Source organism: Schistocerca nitens, chromosome 4, assembly GCF_023898315.1.
Source record: "Schistocerca nitens isolate TAMUIC-IGC-003100 chromosome 4, iqSchNite1.1, whole genome shotgun sequence".
In the NCBI taxonomy this organism is placed as follows: domain Eukaryota; kingdom Metazoa; phylum Arthropoda; class Insecta; order Orthoptera; family Acrididae; genus Schistocerca; species Schistocerca nitens.
Window position 1 is genome coordinate 389109144 of NC_064617.1, and position 15213 is coordinate 389124356.

The following is a 15213-nucleotide window of genomic DNA, read 5'->3' on the forward strand; positions in this document are numbered from 1 at the left end:
GGATGTACCGTGCACTATTCAGTGTCCCCTCGACGATCACCAGTGGTGTACGGCCAGTGTAGGAGATCGCTCCCCACACCATGATGCCGGGTGTTGGCCCTGTGTGCCTCGGTCGTATGCAGTCCTGATTGTGGCGCTCACCTGCACGGCGCCAAACACGCATACGACCATCATTGGCACCAAGGCAGAAGCGACTCTCATCGCTGAAGACGACACGTCTCCATTCGTCCCTCCATTCACGCCTGTTGCGACACCACTGGAGGCGGGCTGCACGATGTTGGGGCGTGAGCGGAAGACGGCCTAACGGTGTGCGGGACCGTAGCCCAGCTTCATGGAGACGGTTGCGAATGGTCCTCGCCGATACCCCAGGAGCAACAGTGTCCCTAATTTTCTGGGAAGTGGCGGTGCGGTCCCCTACGGCACTGCGTAGGATCCTACGGTCTTGGCGTGCATCCGTGCGTCGCTGCGGTCCGGTCCCAGGTCGACGGGCACGTGCACCTTCCGCCGACCACTGGCGACAACATCGATGTACTGTGGAGACCTCACGCCCCACGTGTTGAGAAATTCGGCGGTACGTCCACCCGGCCTCCCGCATGCCCACTATACGCCCTCGCTCAAAGTCCGTCAACTGCACATACGGTTCACGTCCACGCTGTCGCGGCATGCTACCAGTGTTAAAGACTGCGATGGAGCTCCGTATGCTACGGCAAACTGGCTGACACTGACGGCGGCGGTGCACAAATGCTGCGCAGCTAGCGCCATTCGACGGCCAACACCGCGGTTCCTAGTGTGTCCGCTGTGCCGTGCGTGTGATCATTGCATGTACAGCCCTCTCGCAGTGTCCGGAGCAAGTATGGTGGGTCTGACACACCGGTGTCAATGTGTTCTTTTTTCCATTTCCAGGAGTGTATTATGCTTCGTATCTTCATATTGTTTTGGTACGTGCACTGGATAAAGCAAAAGTCATTAAACGTAAAAGCTTATTTTATGTACACTACTGGCCATTAAAATTGCTACACCAAGAAGATGACGTGCTACAGATGCGAAATTTCACCGACAGGAAGAAGATGCTGTGATATGGAAATGATTAGCTTTCCAGAGCATTCACACAATGTTGGCGCCGGTGGCGACCCCTACAACGTGCTGACATGAGGAAAGTTTCCAACCGATTTCTCAACACAAACAGCAGTTGACGGGCACTGCCTGGTGAAACGTTGTTGTGATGCCTCGTGTAAGGAGGAGAAATGCGTACCATCATGTTTCCGACTTTGATAAAGGTCGGATTGTAGCCTATCGCGATTGCGGTTTATCGTATCGCGACATTGCTGCTCGCGTTGGTCGAGATCCAATGACTGTTAGCAGACTATGGAATCGGTGGGTTCAGGAGGGTAATACGGAACGCCGTGCTGGATCCCAACGGCCTCGTACCACTAGCAGTCGAGACGACAGGGATCTCATCCGCATGGCTGTATCGGATCGTGAAGCCACGTCTCGATCCTTGAGTCAACAGATGGGGACGTTTGCAAGACAACAACCACCTGCACGAACAGTTCGACGACGTTTGGACGTTTACAGTAGCATGGACTATCAGCTCGGAGACCATGGCTGCGGTTACACTTGACGCTGCATCACAGACAGGAGCGCCTGCGATGGTGTACTCAACGACGAACCTGGGTGCAGGAATGGCAAAACGTCATTTTTTCGGACGAATCCAAGTTCTGTTTATAGCATCATTATGGTCGCATCCGTGTTTGGCGACATCGCGGTGAACGCACATTGGAATCGTGTATTCGTCATCGCCATACTGGCGTATCACCCGGCGTGATGGTATGGGGTGCCATTGGTTACACGTCTCTGTCACCTCTTGTTCGCATTGACGGCACTTTGAACAGTGGACGTTACATTTCAGACGTGTTACGACCCGTGGCTGTACTCTTCATTCGATCCCTGCGAAACCCTACATTTCAGCAGGATAATGCACGACCGCATGTTGCAGGTCCTGTGCGGGGCTATCTGGATACAGAAAATGTTCAACTGCTGCCCTGGCCAGCACATTCTCCATATCTCTCACCAATTGAAAACGTCTGAGCAGTTGTGGCTGAGCCAACTGGTACGTCACAATACGCCAGTCACTACTCTTGATGAATTGTGGTATCATGTTGAAGCTGCATGGGCAGCTGTACCTGTACACGCCATCCAAGCTCTGTTTGACTCAATGCCCAGGCGTATCAAGGCCGTTATTACGGCCAGAGGTGGTTGTTCTGGGTACTGGTTTCTCAGGATCTATGCACCCAAACTGTGTGAAAGTGTAATCACAAGTCATTTCTAGTATAATATATTTGTCCAATGAATACCCGTTTATCAACTGCATTTCTTCTTGGTGTAGCAATTTTAATTGCCAGTAGTGCAGTAATCGTACGTTATGGGCGGAAACAGGTTACATTTGTTATAAAAGTGCAATAAAACATTTAACATGTATTGTTAAGAAATCGTCAGAAAACTATACGCTCCCTGCCAAAATGATATTTTGTCTTCTACTCCTGTGGGAGCAATGAACTAAACGATCTGCATTGAAACAAGTACAATAATTCATAAGAACTGTGTAGGGTAATTCAAAAAGAAAAACAGATTTCATTTGTTAATTAATTAATTTATTATTATGAAAGGTAGAAACACATTGCGCATGCCACTGGATAGAGGAAGGTTCCAAGTTTTATAGCCGGCCGCGGTGGTCTAGCGGTTCTAGGCGGTCAGTCCGGAACCGCGCGACTGCTACGGTCGCAGGTTCGAATCCTGCCTCGGGCATGGATGTGTGTGATGTCCTTAGGTTAGGTAGGTTTAAGTAGTTCTAAGTTCTAGGGGACTGATGACCACAGATGTTAAGTCCCATAGTGCTCAGAGCCAAGTTTTATATTCGCACAGACTCTGCACCATATACTCAACACATTCAGCATGTTTTGCTCGTGGTAATATCGAAACGGTAGCCCATTTCATCCCAAACACGAAGCAACTGGTCCCTGTTTATTTATTCAACATCTGCAACAGTTCGATTTCTCAGCTTTTGAAAAGTGCCACACATGTAGGATAAAGACTCTGTCTTTCGTGTACCCCCACACAAAAAACTTGAAAGGTGAGAGGTCTGGTGACATGGGAGGCCAAAGCAATGAACAAGATCTTCTCGTCTACTTCTCTCAATCAATTGTTGTGGGATGGTGTTGTTAAGATAACGCTGCCCCTCAAGGTGAAAGTAAGGCGGGGCGAGATCCTCCACAAAAATGAAATAATTGGAATCTTCGCGAAGTTTAGGAAACAAACAGTTCTGCAACATGTCCAGGTATGACATTCCTCTCAGAGTTTTCTTCGTAGATAAGAACGGTCCATAAACTTTGTCAGCACAAATGTCACAAAACAAATTTAGTTTCGTTGAGTCTCTTTCACGTTCGACAACGACGCTGGGATTTTGTGACACCCAAATTCTTCCATTATGGCGGTTTATTTTAGGCGATAAATGAAATGTTGATTCGTCCAAAAAGGCGAGTCGTTCGGAAAAAGTATCCTCAGCCACATTCTGGAGAACCCAAATGCATAATTCGTTATTACTGTTATAGTTGCTGGGGTTGCAGTTATTGCCGCAGTAACTGCAACCTGTAAGGCTTCATATACCTGTATCATTTCAGAACACACCACAGCGTTGTTTGAGGAACTGCAAGCTCCTGGCCCGCCTTTCGAGGGCTCAGTGTGAACGCATCTCCGATGCGCTCGACGTTTTTATCAGACGTGCATGGCCGGCCAGTGCTCTTCCCTTAGTATAAGCAACTAACTTTGTATGCGAGTCATAAATCTGCACTGCTGGCCATTAAAATTGCTACACCACGAGAGTGACGTGCTACAGACGCAAAATTTAACCGACAGGAATAAGATGCTGTGATATGCAAATGATTATCTTTTCAGAGCATTCACACAAGGTTGGCGCCGATGGCGACACCTACAACGTGCTGACATGAGGAAAGTTTCCAACCGATTTCTCATACACAAACAGCAGTTGACCGGCGTTGCCTGGTGAAACGTTGTTGTGATGCCTCGTGTAAGGAGGAGAAATGCGTACCATCACGTTTTCCGCCAGCCGCGGTGGTCTAGCGGTTCTAGGCGCTCTGACCGGAACCGCGCGACTGCTACGGTCGCAGGTTCGAATCCTGCCTCGGGCATGGATGTGTGTGATGTCCCTAGGTTAGTTAGGTTTAAGTAGTTCTAAGTTCTAGGGGACTGATGACCACAGATGTTAAGTCCCATAGTGCTCAGAGCCATTTGAACCAGCCATCACGTTTCCGACTTTGATAAAGGTCGGATTGTAGCCTATCGCGATTGCGGTTTATCGTATCGCGGCATTGCTGCTCGCGTTGGTCGAGATCCAATGACTGTTAGCAGAATATGGAATCAGTGGGTTCAGGAGGGTAATACGGAACACCGTGCTGGATCCCAACGGCCTCGTATCACTAGCAGTCCAGATGACAGGCATCTTATCCGCATGGCTGTAACGGATCGTGCAGCCACGTCTCGATCCCTGAGTCAACAGATGGGGACGTTTGCAAGACAACAACCATCTGCACGAACAGTTCGACTACGTTTGGACGTTTACAGCAGCATGGACTATTAGCTCGGAGACCATGGCTGCGGTTACCCTTGACGCTGCATCACAGACAGGAGCGCCTGCGATGGTGTACTCAACGACGAACCTGGGTGCACGAATGACAAAACGTCATTTTTTCGGATGAATCCAGGTTCTGTTTACAACATCATGATGGTCGCATCCGTGTTTGGCGACATCGCGGTGAACGCACATTGGAAGCGTGTATTCGTCATCGCCATACTGGCGTATCACCCGGCGTGATGGTATGGGGTGCCATTGGTTACACGTCTCGGTCACCTCTTGTTCGCATTTACGGCACTTTGAACAGTGGACGTTACATTTCAGACGTGTTACGACCCGTGGCTGTCCCCTCATTCGATCCCTGATAAACCCTACATTTCAGCAGGATAATGCACGACGGCATGTTGCAAGTCCTGTACGAGCCTTTCTGGATACAGAAAATGTTCAACTGCTGCCCTGGCCAGCACATTCTCCATATCTCTCACCAAATGAAAACGTCTGGTCCACGGTGACCGATCAACTGGCACGTCACAATACGCCAGGCACTACTCTTGATGAACTGTGGTATCGTGTTGAAGCCTCATTGGCAGCTGTACCTGTACACGCCATCCTAGCTGTGTTTGACTCAATGCCCAGGCGTATCAAGGCCGTTATTACGGCCAGAGGCGGTTGTTCTGGTTACTGGTTTCTCAGGATCTATGCACCCAAACTGCGTGAAAATGTAATCACAAGTCAGTTCTAGTACAATATATTTGTCAAATGAATACTCGTTTATGATCTGCATTTCTTCTTGGTGTAGCAATTTTAATGGCCTGTAGTGTACTTGTGCAGAGGCGGTTTCTTGCTGGCTCGGCGGCGGAATGTACGTTGCACTTGAACAATGGATTGACTTCGCGCATATTTCATCACACAAATGATTTCTCTTGTGGTGTATTCATCATGTTACTACCAAGAAACAAGAGCACAGCTATGTCTGAACTTTGCACTTTCCTCTATCTAGTGACATGCGCAATATGTTTCTATCTTTTATTGCTTGCTTGTAATAAACAACCGAAATCTGTTCTTTCTTTTTGAATCTCCCGGTATTTCTGTCACTGGTAAATAAAAAAAAATCAAATAGAATGTTTCAAACCGCTTGTTACCATTTCATCCTGGCAAATGTAAAATCTGTAACCACTGCTTTATTATTGGGAATTTCGGAGAAATTGGGTATAATACTACTACAACACGTCATTCAACTATCAAAAACAATTATTGATTTCAGCTATAATTGAGAAAAACTGTAAGAATAGGCTCCACTTTGCATAGTGCGGAATGACCCAGTTTTCGCCCTTCGTAGCGTGGCTTGGATGTTGGTTTCAAACACAGCAGAGATAGGTGAGTGCGTGGTCTATATGTACATATGGTCTAAGCATGCACCCTACAAGAGGTGATGTACCCATGCTCCACATGTAACCACTGCTGTACTGAGGGGATGGCGATAGACCCGCACCAAAGCCACAGACACAGATGGGCTCCAAAACTGCCCGAAAAAAAAAAAAAAAAAAAAAAACAAGAAAGAGGGAGAAGAACTTGAGATCACGTACCCCTCGTTTTCTTATCTTCTGTCTACGAGAAGAAGTCTTTCCCTTGGTCTGCGATTATAAACGCACGGTATTGTCACAGTGTTATTTCTACAGCATCATTTCGTCCAAGTAGCACCGTAAAAAAAAAAAAAAAAAACGAAAACTACCGAACACATGTCGCTAATGTGGTTAATGAGGCAACAGTGCGGCTCATTCACACAGTTGCCGCCTACTCACATTCAGTAGCCATTGTAGGATCTTCCAAATGTTGTTGAACGGGTATGAAGCAAATATGGTATTTAATCAAAGGCTTCCGATTTGAACTAGAGTGCTTAGAATAATTTCATATAATAATAACTGAAATGAAAAACGAATCTCATAAATATCACAGCATTTCATGTGACTTTAATTCCCTGCTACGAAACGCCTTAAAATGAAAGCTCTGTACATCTCGAAAAATATGTAGCTGACTTTAGTGCCGTATAGAGCAGAGACAGTCATACAACGGAGCTAGATAAAGAAGTGGTTGCTTTCAAGTTTCAGATGAAAGAACTGATGACGAACATTGACACGATTTCCCATTTGGTTACTACTGAAGGTTTTTTTTCCCCAAAGTTTGGGATGTTTATCCAAACATGGAAACTGCGTTGAAGATATTTATGACAATGCCAGTGACTGCAGCATACTTTGAACACAATATCGGCAATATTTTTTGTGTCATCAGCCTTCTGATCGATTTGATGCGACCCGCCACGGAATCTTCTCCCGTGCCAACCTCTCCATTTCATAGTAGCACTTGCATCCTTCATCCTCAGTTATCTGTTGAATATATTCCAACCTCTGCCTTCCCCTACCGTTTTAACCGTCTACAGCCCCCTCTAGAACCAGAGGTTATTCCCTGATGTGTTAACACATATCATCTTCTTTCTTTTTGATAAAGTTTTCCATATGTTTCTTTCTTCGCCGAGTCTGCGGAGAGCATCCTCATTCCTTACGTCAAAAGTCCAACTAATTTTCAACAATCTTTTGTAGCATCACATCCCAAACGCTTCGACCCTTTCCTTTCTCGCTTTTCCACAGTCCACGATTAATTTCTGTATAATGCTGTGCTCCAAACGTACAACAAGCTGTGCGACATACACAAAAGTTGGTAGGCGTGTTTCTACACCTTGCAATGGTTCTTTATTTACGTGACCATTACAGCACTCCAATCCCAGTTCTCGATACCAGTAATATCGTGCTACTTTTCTGCGAAGTAACGGACATATTTTTGTGACAATATTCACATATGGTTTTATTAATGTGTAGGTACTCCGATGCATCGATATATTACAGTGATATGGTTCTTGTGTGTATTCATTTATGTGAGACTGTCATAATCTTTGACTTACTTGTAACCGTTTTGGCGCGAATGCGCACGAAGCAGTCTTTGTTTCACTTGTGCAGAAGTTAAATTGTTATTTCGCTTTGTAAAAGAACAGTCAAGTCTTGTGTTTGGTTAAAGTGGAAATTAAATATATGAAGATTGATACAAAACTGTTTTCTTGATGACGTGGCAATTATGAAGAAGTATATTTGAATTTACAAGAAGTTTAATAAAAATGTGGATCGTGAACACCAAGTCAAAAATTACTCCTACCATACCATTCTTCTGATATGGGATTGTTTGATCATTAAGAATTTCCTGAAAAACGCATTTGTTAGGTCTTAAAATATTGCTAAAATACAGATCTGGACCTTCTAGCAGTCAAAGTGGAATCACCCTAGGATCAACAACATGAGCCATAACAACTTCGACGAAATCTACGTGGGAATCCATTCAAGATAAGCGCCAAAATCAATGACTTTTTTACAGTGACTTCATTATTTCCACTCTGACGATACCATCCACAGTCAATAACTTTATTGTTGCCCAATAAAGCGAACATATGCTGCGTGTGCAACATTATTAATATGATTTCTAACCTACTTTGCAAGTGGTGGTATTGTTAGAGGCTGTTGATAAAATATTGATATTTTTTTCTAAAAATGTCGATGTATATCGGCGATCCTTTCACGGCCGACATATCAATATATCTATATGAAAAAATCAATATCAAGTGCCGATATTTTTATCTTATATTGTATTGCTTTTAACAATTTTCGGTAAATATCTGAAGTTGTTCTTTTGAATTTGTAGTAGATCGTAATTTTACTTTCACTGTGTGAAGGAGTCTTACTGCTTTTTGAGCTTTCATCACGTCCAGTCTTTCTCTTTGACTGTGTGAAGCAAGTATAGGTGGTACAAAAGAAGTCCGATTGCACTGGGGGAGGGGAGGGGGGGGGGGGAATTGGCGGTGTGGATGGAATAGTAATTTCCGATGTGGAGAGATAACACATCAGTTGCTGTTTCTACACACTGGCAGTCTTCAAAAACAGCTGTTGAAAACGGCGAACAAAAATCTAAATGACGAGATTGGCCTTTGATGTGGGCGGAGAGGTGTGAGGGGAAATGCTGACGCAATCGGTACTTGGTGCTACCAACAGAAACTGCAACGTTTAGGTTCACTACGCAATTTTGACACTGCAGCTGCTAGGTCGCTGGTGTCGACAGAAATGAAAAAACAGGGAAGTCGACATGAAGTATTCCGGATAAAAACTGAACGACGGACCCATTGGACATCTTTTATTGTGACACTTACATGCAGTTACCATTTTTAGCAAAGTGGTTAACGCCAAGCGTGAATGTGCATCGTTTTCTTTTCAATTCTCGCTCTAAGGGGACAGGTAGGCTGCTAGCTTGTTCATGTACAGAATATCTAATAACAAATCAGTATTTAAACATACAGCTCTAAAACCTGCCGTATATTTACAATGTGCAGCCAGTATTTTTGTATGCATGTCCGTCGATATATTTTCGTCGATATATCGATACTTTCTTCAGTATTTTGAGAGCTGGCAGCGACATTTTTTAAAATATCGATATATCGGAATTACTGATGTTTTTAAAAATATCAATAGTCCTAGTGCCTGTATCAGCATGGTACTTTGTCGTCCGAACGCCACGTTCACCACATTACAGATCGGGAAAGCCTTTGACCTCAACGTTCTGTGATGATGCATGGACGTCCAGCACCTCGTCACCTAGTCGTGGTTTCGCTGTCCTTCGATCGCTTGCTCACGACAGCAGCACACGAACTGTCGACTTGCTCCGCCGTTTCCGAGATGCTCGTTTCCAGACGCCGCGCCACAACAAAGTGCCTTTTGTCAGAATAGCTTACATCAGTGGATTTCCTCATTTGCGGCCTTTCTCATCCCTAGAGTGATTCCCCCATTCCGCTTATACACTTTCCTTACCGCATAGCGTGCTCGCAACAACACCAGGTAACAGTGAATCTCGCGGTAATGTTTTGGCTCATCAATTTATATTCGGGTATAAAAGTAGCTTTAATATTAGGCCCTTCTATAGTGTTCAGAATTACATTACTGAACACATTTGCAACGTTTTATCTCAATATCCTGAGAGCGGCGACAGGAAGAGCATTAGGCTACTCTGCACCAATGACGTTGCCGATTACAGATTAACAGGTCGAGCCCGTCAAGATACGGGATAAGATCGTGAAAAAAGAAGAGGGCCTCAATATACTGAGAATACTTTTTGTCGCTATTTTGAATTAACTACAAGAAAACTACCGAATCGATTGAATTCAAGTTTGGCCAATATAGCTAACTCTTAAACATCGTGAATACGAAAATAAAATGAAATTTGTACCTTACTATACAATCTAAAAGTTTCAAAAAATATTGTGTAATGTGCTGAAAAATCTCGCTCCAGTTATTACTTTATTATGAGACTGTCCCTACTAATCAAACGTTGAGTATTGATCAGTTGATTTGGTAGCTGCTTCCTTTTATAAGGTCCTGAAATCTGTTCGCACTTGGCAATAACTAATTACTTTCTTTCAGGCCGTCATTTGCCGCTGAATTACTAGGCAAAGAAGAGAAAGTTGAAAAGTGGAAGGGCCATATAGAAGGGCTGTACAAGGGAAATATACCTAAATGCGATATTGTAGCAAGAGAAGAGGACGTATATGAAGATGAGGTAGGAGGTATAAAACTGCGAGGAGATTTTGACAGAGCACTGAAAGACCTACGTCGAAACAAGGCCCCTGGAGTAGACGACAGTCCGTCAGAACTGCTGAAATCCTTTAGAGAGTCAGACATGACGAAACTATACCATCTGGTAAGCAAGAGATGTGATACAGGCGAAATACTTACAGACTTCAAGAAGAATGTAACAATTCCAGTTCCAAAGAAGCAGGTGCTAACAGGTGTGAATGTTACTACCCGGTTAATAAGTCGTGGTTGCAAAATACTGTCACAAACTGTTTACAGAAGAATGGGGAAACTGGCAGAAGCCGACCTCGAGGAAGATCAGTTTGGATTCAGGAGCAATGTAGGAACATGTGAAGCAATACTGATAAAAGGTTGGTTAAGTAAGAGCAAATCTACGATTATAACTTTTGAAGATATGGAGAAAGCTTTTGCATATGTCGACTGGAATACAGTCATAGGAATTCTGGATGTAGGCGGGGTAAAATACAAGGAGTGAAAGGTTATATATAACTTATACAGAAACCAGATGACAATTATAAGAACCGAGGGGTACAAAAGGAAAGCAGTGGCTGAGAAGGTAATGAGACAAGATTGTAGTATACTCCTGTGTTACTCAATTTGTACACAGAGCAAGTAGTAAATGAAATCAAAGAAAAATTTGGCGAAGGAATTAAAGTTCACGGAGAAGAAATAAAATCTTTGAGGTTTGCAGATGACATTGTTATTTGTCAGAGACAGCAAAGGGCTTGGAAGAGCAGTTGAACTGAATGGAGTGCCTTGAAAAGTGGATGTAGGATGAACATCAACAAAAGCAAAATAAGGGTAATGGAATGTAGTCGAATTAAATGATGCGATGTTGAGGAAGTCAGATAAGGAAAACGAGATACTAAAAGTAGTAGATGAGTTTTGATATTTGCGCAGCAAAATAACTTACGATGGCCGAAGTAGAGAGGATGCAAAATGTAGACTGGTAATGGGAAGAAAAGCGTTTGTAGAAAAAATAAATTTTTTTAACATCGAATTTAGATTTAAGTATTAGAAAGTCTTTTCTTAAGGGGGTTAGGACGTCAAACGGGCCGACTTCGAGAAGGAGAGGCACCACAGGACATTTTAATTTGCACTGTCTATACTTTTACAAATAAATTCATAAAACTTTGTCAGCATGACCAGGAAGGATTCAGGATTCACCCTCATAGCAGTGGAAGTTCAAAAACACGAAAAATAATAATTTTTAAATGGGAAATTTCATGATTTTTTCACTTACTGTTGGCTGCATTTGTTGCTATAGGTACACTTTTCTTCATAAGTAAGAGAGATTCTTCGATGAATTTTGCACAGCTTACAAACCATACTTACAGGTGTATGAAACTCCAGAATTTACTTAATCTATGGAAAAATGAATGGGCTGTTACGTTTTAAACTTCGTGTTTAGAGAAAACTCGAATTTTATAGTTAATTATCTCAATTTTTACTACAGTTTTTAACAGATTTGGGAAATTCTAGAGTTTCATACACCTGTAAGTATGGTTTGTATGCTGTGCAAAATTCATCGAAGAATCTCTCTTACTTATGAAGAAAATTGAACCTACAGCAACAAATGCAGCCAATACCAATTGAAAAAATTATGAAATTTCACATGTAAATAAAATGTTTTGTTATGTTTTTGAACTTCCTCTGCTATGAGTGTGAATCCTGAATCATTCCTGGTCATGCTAACAAAGTTTTATGAATTTATTTGTAAAAGTATAGACAGTGTAAATTAAAATTTCCTGCGGTGCCTCTCCTGCTCCAAGTCGGCCCGTTTCACGTTCTACCCCCCTTAAGATATTTGTCCGCAGTGTTGGCCTGTATGGATGTATGGAAGTGAGACTTTGGCGATAAACAGTTGAGGTAAGAAGAGAATAGAAACTTCTGAAATGTGATGGTAGAGAAGAATGCTGAAGATTAGATTGATAGATCATGTAACCAATGAGGAGGTACTGAAGACAACTGGGGAAAAAGAAATTTATGACATAACCTGACTAAAGGAAAGGAACGGTTGATAGGACACATCCTGAGACATCAAGCGATCACCAGTTTAGTACTGTAGGAAAGTGTGAGGGAGGACAGGGGGGGGGGGGGGGTAAAAATAGTAAAGGGAGATCATGAGATGAATACAGTAAACAGATTCAAAAGGATGTAGGTTGCAGTAGTTATTCGGAGATGAAGAGTCGATCACAGGGTAGAGCAGTTTGGAGAGTTGCATCAAACGAGTCTTCGGACCGAAGTCCACAACAACAACAAATACGATGGCCTCAGTGTGAACTCTTGCCCGCGTTGAGGGAAATGCGTGCCACTGCGGTGTACTGGAGCGCTTACACTGAGGTTCACCTGATTAAACCGCCTCTGCAGCGATCCCTCCATGATGTTGTTGCGTGTGGTGCCCACGTAGATGTTGCCGTCGTTGCGTCCTGGTCGTTGAGGGTAGATGCTGCGCACGCCACCCGCGGACTCCGGCAGCTGTCAACAAAAACAGCACATTGTAACCTACAGCTGGAACACAAGATTGCACTCATATTTTACTTAGTGACACTTTTAGAAGAAGTTTGCGATGCTGTCCTTACCCAGTAGAAACTCTCCAGAGCATTATGTCCGTCTGACTTCTGACTGTACTATATATGATTAGAAAATTGAGGAATTCAGTGTATATTGTATAGATTCCAACCTGAGACGTTTTCTGGAGATAGTGCACGATAGATGAAATTGGCGTGTTTTAGTTCACGGCGTCACGAAGAGTTGAAATCGGCTAAACGACTAGAGAGTGAGAGAGATGGTGTTATTGTTTATGGAGCCCGTAGATGTATACTGACTATATGTTCAAAAGTATCTGGACACCTGCTAGAGAACATTAATATGGGTTGTGTGAACCCTTCGCATTTATGACTGCTTGAACTCTGCTGCCGGCCTAGGTGGCCGAGCGGTTCTAGGCGCTACAGTCTGGAAGCGCGCGACCGCTATGGTCGCAGACTCGAATCCTGCCTCGGGTATGGGTGTGTGTGATGTCCTTAGGTTAGTTAGGTTTAAGTAGTTCTAAGTTCTAGGGGACTGATGACCTCAGAAGTTAAGTCCCATAGTGCTAAGACCCATTCGAACCATTTGAACTCTGCTGGAGACACATTCTACGAGGTGTGTGAACGTCTGTGGAGGAATAACAGCCCAATCTTCTTCAGGAGCCGAAACCAGAGAATGTAGTGATACTGGACGCTGGGGCTGGAGTGAAGCCGACCTTATGACTGACCACATAGGTCTTCTTCCACTGGGTTCAAAAATGGTTCAAATGGCTCTGAGCACTATGGGACTTAACATCTGAGGTCATCAGTTCCCTAGAACTTAGATCTACTTAAACCTAACTAACCAATGACATCACACACATCCATGCCCGAGGCAGGATTCGAACTTGCGACCGTAGCAGTCGCGCGGTTCCGGACTGAAGCGTCTAGAACCGCTCACCATCAAGGCCGGCCACTGAGTTCAGGTTGGGACTAGGGTCATACCAGTGCATTTCACAAACCATTGCCTCACATATGCTGTTTTGTGGCAGGGTGCAGTGTCAAGCTGATACGAGGAATCACCGTCTCCGAACTGTTAGTCTATTTTACACAGTAGAAAACGCTGTAACATGTGTTCATATCCTTCCGCATTTAGCATTTAAGTGTAATAACGGGACCACGACCTATCAACGAAAAACACCCCCACACCATAATACCACCTCCTCCGTAATGCACTGCTGGCACTATACATGAATGCTAGAAACGTCCTTTAGGAATTTTCCAACCCCAACCCTTCCACAGAATTGGCACCAGTTATAGCGTGATTCATCGTTAGAAAGGATTCGTTTCTAGTCATCCTCTGTCCAGTGGCGTCGCTCTTTATCCCATCTCAAACAGCGCTTAGCTTTGACTACAAAAATGTGTTGCCCTACTCGACCATTTTATTCCATTATTTTTAACTCCATACGCATCGTTATTGTGCTAGCTGGACCGCTGGTAACACTTCGAAAGTCTCGAGTGATTCCTTACTCTGATCTCATGTGATATTTCCCTATGGTCCGTGTTCGTTAGTACACGAGGCAGGTGTGGTCTTGGTTTAACGGTGGTTGTTCTTTCGTGTTTCCACTTGACAGTCACATCACCAACAGTTGATCTTGGCAGCTGTGAAAGAGCTGATACACCGAAGAGCCAAAGAAACTGGTACACCTGCCCAATATCGTGTAGGAGCCCCGCGAGCACACAGAAGATCCGCAACATGACGCGGCATGGACTCGAGTAATGTCTGAAGTAGTGCTGGGGGGAACTGACACCATGCACCCTGCAGGGCTGTCCATAAACCCGTACGAGTACGAGGGGGGTGGGAGTGGAGGGGGGGGGGGATCTCTTCTCAACAGTACGTTCCAAGGCATTCCAGATTTGCACAATAATGTTCATATCTGGGGAGTTTGGTGGTGAGCGGAGAGGGTTTAAACTCTGAAGAGCAGCTCTGTAGCAATTCCGGACATTTGGGGTGTCGCATTGTCCGGCTGGAATTGCCCAAGTCCGTCGGAATGGACAATGGACACGAATGGATGCGGGTGCTCAGATAGGATGCTTACGTACGTATCACTTGTCAGAGTCGTATCTAGACGCATCAGGGGTCCCATATCATTTCAACTGTACACGCCCCAAACCATTATAGAGCCTCCACCAACTTGAACAGTCCCGTGCTGACATGCAGGTTCCATGGATACATGAGGTACCCGCACACGTCTATCCTCTATCCGCTCGATACAATTTGAAACGAGACTCGTCCGTCAAGGCAACATGTTTCCAGTGATCAACAGTCAAAAGTCGGTGCTGACGGGCCTAGCCGAGGCATCAAGCTTCGTGTCGT

General features: G+C 44.3%; 1 protein-coding gene across 1 annotated transcript in view; it reads right to left on the reverse strand.

The window, feature by feature from the left end:
- The window catches only part of LOC126251551 (echinoderm microtubule-associated protein-like CG42247), a 569483-nt gene that overhangs the window by 79732 nt on the left and 474538 nt on the right, over positions 1 to 15213 (reverse strand). Inside the window, 1 exon segment of the mRNA XM_049952063.1 lies at positions 12679 to 12807. Coding sequence (XP_049808020.1) covers positions 12679 to 12807 — 129 coding nt within the window.